The 5,147-nt window shown below is 63.5% G+C and overlaps 1 protein-coding gene across 1 annotated transcript in view; it reads left to right on the forward strand.

The window, feature by feature from the left end:
* HUWE1 (HECT, UBA and WWE domain containing E3 ubiquitin protein ligase 1) overlaps positions 1 to 4,264 on the forward strand; it is a gene marked incomplete in the record, with an annotated part of 60,209 nt that extends 55,945 nt beyond the window's left edge. Inside the window, 10 exon segments of the mRNA XM_034792756.1 lie at positions 33 to 55; positions 361 to 606; positions 904 to 1,021; positions 1,326 to 1,466; positions 1,709 to 1,996; positions 2,140 to 2,245; positions 2,362 to 2,479; positions 2,827 to 3,008; positions 3,170 to 3,360; positions 3,735 to 4,264. Of these exon segments, the coding sequence (XP_034648647.1) occupies positions 33 to 55; positions 361 to 606; positions 904 to 1,021; positions 1,326 to 1,466; positions 1,709 to 1,996; positions 2,140 to 2,245; positions 2,362 to 2,479; positions 2,827 to 3,008; positions 3,170 to 3,360; positions 3,735 to 3,837 (1,516 nt within the window).
* Positions 4,265 to 5,147: the final 883 nt, after the last annotated feature.

Below are 5,147 nucleotides of genomic sequence, written 5' to 3' on the forward strand. Positions count from 1 at the left end.
CCCCCCCCAGATCTCAGCCTCCCTCCCCGCAGTGCTGCAGCCTGCCAGCCGTGGGGTGGGGGCCCCCAGATCCCCCCCGATCTTGGCCTCCCTCCCCGCAGTGCTGCAGCCAGCTATGGGGTGGGGCCCCCCAGATCTCAACCACCCACCCACCTTCCGTCCCTCCCTGCAGTGCTACAGCCGGCCGTGGGGTGGGGGCCCCCAAATCTGTCTCCTTCCCTGTGGTGCTGCAGCCAGTCAGCTAGCCATGGGTTGGGGGGCCCTGGATCTCACCCTCCCTTCCTTCCTGCAGTGGTGCAGCTGGCGTGGGGTGGGGGGTCCTTAGATCCCCCAGATCTCACCCTCTCTCCCTCCCCGCAGTGCTGCAGCCGGCGGTGGAAGCTTTCTTCCTGGTGCACGCAACGGAGCGGGAGAGCAAGCCCCCGGTGCGGGACACCCGCGAGAGCCAGCTGGCCCACATCAAGGACGAGCCCCCGCCCCTGTCGCCCGCCCCTCTCACCCCCGCCACCCCCTCCTCGCTGGACCCCTTCTTCTCCCGCGAGCCCTCCTCCATGCACATCTCCTCCAGCCTGCCCCCCGACACCCAGAAGTTCCTGCGCTTCGCAGGTGAGGGGCTTGGGGTGGGAGAGAAGGGGGGGGGCTGCAGTGTGGTGGGGATTGGGGGAAAGGAGGGGCTCCAAGGGGCATGGTCCAGGGTTGGGGGGGTTGCGGGACTCCAAGGGTGAGGGGCGAGACCGATGGGGAACGGCCCTACATGGGATGGACTCGCTCAGCACTGAGATGCAGCCACCTCTGGGGTGGGTCAGCCTGGGAACAGCCACACATACCGTCGGGGGGCATGGTTTTGGGGCCACGTCTCGTGGTGCTGGGGAGAGCAGTGAGTGACACGTCCCCCATTCCCAGAGACCCACCGCACGGTGCTAAACCAGATACTGCGCCAGTCTACCACCCACCTGGCCGACGGGCCCTTCGCTGTCCTGGTCGACTACATCCGCGTGCTGGACTTCGACGTCAAGCGCAAGTAGGGAGGGCAGGGGGCAGGTTTGGGAATGTGGGGTGAGGGGGCGGGGCAGGCTTGGGCGCCGGGGCCGTGTCCAGCGGCGGTGGGTTCCCCAGGCCCTGACACCCTGCACCGGGGCCGTGTCCAGCGGCGGTGGGTTCCCCAGGCCCTGACACCCTGCACCGGGGGCGGGGCAATGGGGCCATGTCCAGTGGAAGCGTGTTCCCCAGGCCCTGATACCCTGCACTGGGGGTGGGGCAATGGGGCCATGTCCAGTGGCAGGGTGTTCCCCAGGCCCTGACACCGCCCTTACCCCACCCCCCAGGTACTTCCGCCAGGAGCTGGAGCGTCTGGACGAGGGGCTGCGCAAGGAGGACATGGCCGTCCACGTGCGCCGTGACCACGTCTTCGAGGACTCGTACCGCGAGCTGCACCGCAAGTCGCCCGAGGAGATGAAGAACCGACTGTGAGCCCTGCTTCTCGGGGTGGGGGGGGCAGCAGCCGGGTACCCCACAGCTGGGGCAGGGGAGAGAGGGTTATGGGGCAGGGGACGGGGCTGTGTGGGTCCCGCCCACTAACCCTCTCCCAGGTACATCATGTTCAAGGGCAAGGAGGGCAGGACGTGGGGGGGAGGGGGCAGGGGGCGCCCGGTGGGGACGGGGCTGCGTGGGTCCTGCCCCTAACCCCTTCCCCCCCCCCCTCCCCCAGGTACATCGTGTTCGAGGGCGAGGAGGGGCAGGACGCGGGCGGGCTGCTCCGGGAGTGGTACATGATCATCTCGCGGGAGATGTTCAACCCCATGTACGCCCTGTTCCGCACCTCGCCCGGCGACCGCGTCACCTACACCATCAATCCCTCGTCCCACTGCAACCCCAACCACCTGAGCTACTTCAAATTCGTGGGGCGCATCGTGGCCAAGGCCGTGTACGACAACCGCCTGCTGGAGTGTTACTTCACCCGCTCCTTCTACAAGCACATCCTGGGCAAGTCAGTCAGGTGCGCGGGGCTCTGGGGAGGGTGGGGCCTGGGATCGGGCGGACGCTTGTCTCCGAGGCGGGTCACTGGGGTTGGGGGCACCTGCTGGGGGTCACTGGGGTTGGGGGGGGCTCCGTGACCCCACTGACCCCTTCCCCCCCCAGGTACACGGATATGGAGAGCGAGGATTACCACTTCTACCAGGGCCTGGTTTACCTGCTGGAGAACGACGTGTCCACACTAGGCTACGACCTGACCTTCAGCACCGAGGTACTGGGGGGCTGCGCTGGGGGGTGTGGGATGGGCTGTCTTGGGGGAGGCTGAATGGGGTGGCACTGGCTGGGAATGGAGCCCCCCCTCACCCGCTGCCCCCCCTCACCCCACAGGTGCAGGAGTTCGGGGTGTGTGAGGTGCGGGACCTCAAGCCCAACGGCGCCAATATCCTGGTGACGGAGGAGAACAAGAAGGAATACGTGCACCTGGTCTGCCAGATGAGGATGACGGGTAGGCGGCTGCGGGGTGGTTCTGGCGGGGGGCCTGGGTTTCTGTAGGACCTACACAAAACGAACATCGCCGAGCAGCCCAGTGAGACCGAGCTGTAAATTAAAGAGCTAAGCAGGAACCAGGACTCCTGGGTTCTCTTCCCGGCTCTGGGAGGGGAGTGGGGGCTGGTGGTTAGAGCAGTGGGGGCTGGGAGCCAGGACTCCTGGGTTCTCTCCCCGGCTCTGGGAGTGGTTAGAACAGGGGGGGTAGGAGCCCGGACTCCTGGGTTCTCTCCCAGCTCCAGGAAGGGAGGGGAGGCTGGGGGTTGGAGCAGGAGGGGCTCACGGACTCTGCTCCCCGCCCCCCAGGAGCCATCCGCAAGCAGCTGGCTGCCTTCCTGGAGGGTTTCTACGAGATCATCCCCAAGCGCCTCATCTCTATCTTCACGGAGCAGGAGCTCGAGCTTCTCATCTCGGGGTTGCCCACCATCGACATCGACGACCTGAAATCCAACACCGAGTACCACAAGTACCAGTCCAACTCCATCCAGGTGAGGGGCCGCCCCAGAGCTGGCCGCAGTTCTGCGCCAGGCGCCGTTATGTGTGGCTGTCCCCCAGTTGCCCCGCCCCAGAGCTGGCTGCAGCTCCGTACCAGGCAAGCCAGCCCCATGTGACGTTCAGTGCAGCTGACCCGCTCCCTCTGCCCCGGCAGATCCAGTGGTTCTGGCGAGCCCTGCGTTCCTTCGACCAGGCGGACCGAGCCAAGTTCCTGCAGTTCGTGACGGGCACCTCCAAGGTCCCCCTGCAGGGCTTCGCCGCCCTGGAGGGCATGAACGGCATCCAGAAATTCCAGATCCACCGGGACGACCGTTCCACCGACAGATTGCCTTCCGCTCACACGTGGTGAGGGGCCGGGGCAGGGCGTGGGGCCCATCCCCTCCAGTGGGGGCCGGGCGCGGGGGACACGGGGCAGGGCGTGGGGCCCTTCCCCTCCAGTGGGGGCCGGGCGCGGGGACACGGGGCAGGGTGTGGGGCCCTTCCCCTCCAGTGGGGGCCGGGCGCGGGGACACGGGGCAGGGTGTGGGGCCCTTCCCCTCCAGTGGGGGCCGGGTGGGGGGAAAGCTGTAGACTCTGATCTCCTGGGAATTGGGGGGTGGGGTAGGGTGGGGATCTGTCTCAGCCCCTGTGGGGGGGAGTAGTGTCTGATCCTAGAATGGGGGGGGAGGTTCGTTGGCTTCCTGCCCCCCCTCCTCACCGATTTCTCCCCCTCACCCCAGTTTCAATCAGCTGGACCTTCCCGCCTACGAGAGCTACGAGAAGCTACGTCACATGCTGCTACTGGCCATCCAGGAGTGCTCGGAAGGCTTCGGCCTGGCGTGAGCCGGGCGCCCGCCTCCGCGGCTCTTTTTGTACTGAGGCAGACTCGGGGGACAGGGAGGGGCCAAGCCATGGGGGCGGGGCTTAGCGGATCTCCACCCCTTCCCTTTCCGAGGTGGCGCCCCCCCCTCCCACCACACACACACACACACACACACACCCCCACACGCGTCCGGAGAGAAGACAAATGATATATATAAATATATATATATTTTTTTTGGTTTAGTTTGCATTTCTTAAGTTGTGCTTGGAATGTGTTGACGTGAGCCGGACAGACGAGACGATGATACAATCTGCTTTGGTTTCTCGATCCTTCCCCTTGCCCCAGCCCCCTTCTGCCCCCGCCCCCACCCCGTTGGGCCCCCGCGGAGGGGGAGGGGAAAACAAGGGGGTGGGGGAGACACCCTGAGGTTTAAGAAAATAAATCCCTCCCCCTTCCAAAAGAAGAAAAAGACAAAAAAAAATTAAAAAATAAAAGCGCACTCTTGGTAAGAAACTCGGCTGTCGTGTCTTTGTCCGGCGCCGCCGCTGGGGGGTGGAGAGTTCATGGGCCCCAAAACCGGAGGGGCCTGTGTGACCCGGCACAGAGAACGGCCTAGAGCGGCTGTTAGAAATACACCGTGTGGTGATGGGCGAGACTGCCCCACGCCCCTGGGTCGCACGTGCCAGCCGGTGACGCCTCCTTCCCAGGCTGTTTGTCTCACTTCCGCTTCCAGCTTTGCACTGCGAGCTCCACCACGACCCCCAAATCTGTCTAGGAGTCGCTCCTTTCCAGGGGAGAGCCCCCCCAGCCTGTACGCATACCCAGCGTCCTCGATGGACCTGTTTCCATTTCGCCGTATTAAAGCACTTTGCACCCAGTTTGCCAGCCGGCTCCGGAGCAGTGACCTGCCCTCTGCACGATTTCCCACTCCTGCAACGCTTCTGTCTGCAAATTCTATCAATGCGGATTGTTTTCTGCCAGGTCATTGATGATGATACATGGTGTTGGGCCAAGCACCAACCCCTGTGGGACCCCGCTGAAGAAGACCCACTTGATGACGATTCCCTGCTTAGATCTATCAGTTAGCCAGTTTTTTATCTATTTAATGCGGGCTGGGTTCATACGACATCATTTTGAGGTTTTTAATGAAGATGTCGTGCAGTACCAACTCAAATGCCTCCCCGAAGCCTATTACGTCAGCACTATTACCTCTGTCAACTCAACTTGTAATCTCATCAACATACCAAGTTTGACAGGATTGAATTTCGATAAGCCCATCTTGAATTAACATTACCCTCCTTTAATTCCTTATTAACCGAGTCCTGTTCCA

Source organism: Trachemys scripta, chromosome 16 (assembly GCF_013100865.1).
Source record: "Trachemys scripta elegans isolate TJP31775 chromosome 16, CAS_Tse_1.0, whole genome shotgun sequence".
Taxonomy (NCBI): Eukaryota; Metazoa; Chordata; order Testudines; family Emydidae; genus Trachemys; species Trachemys scripta.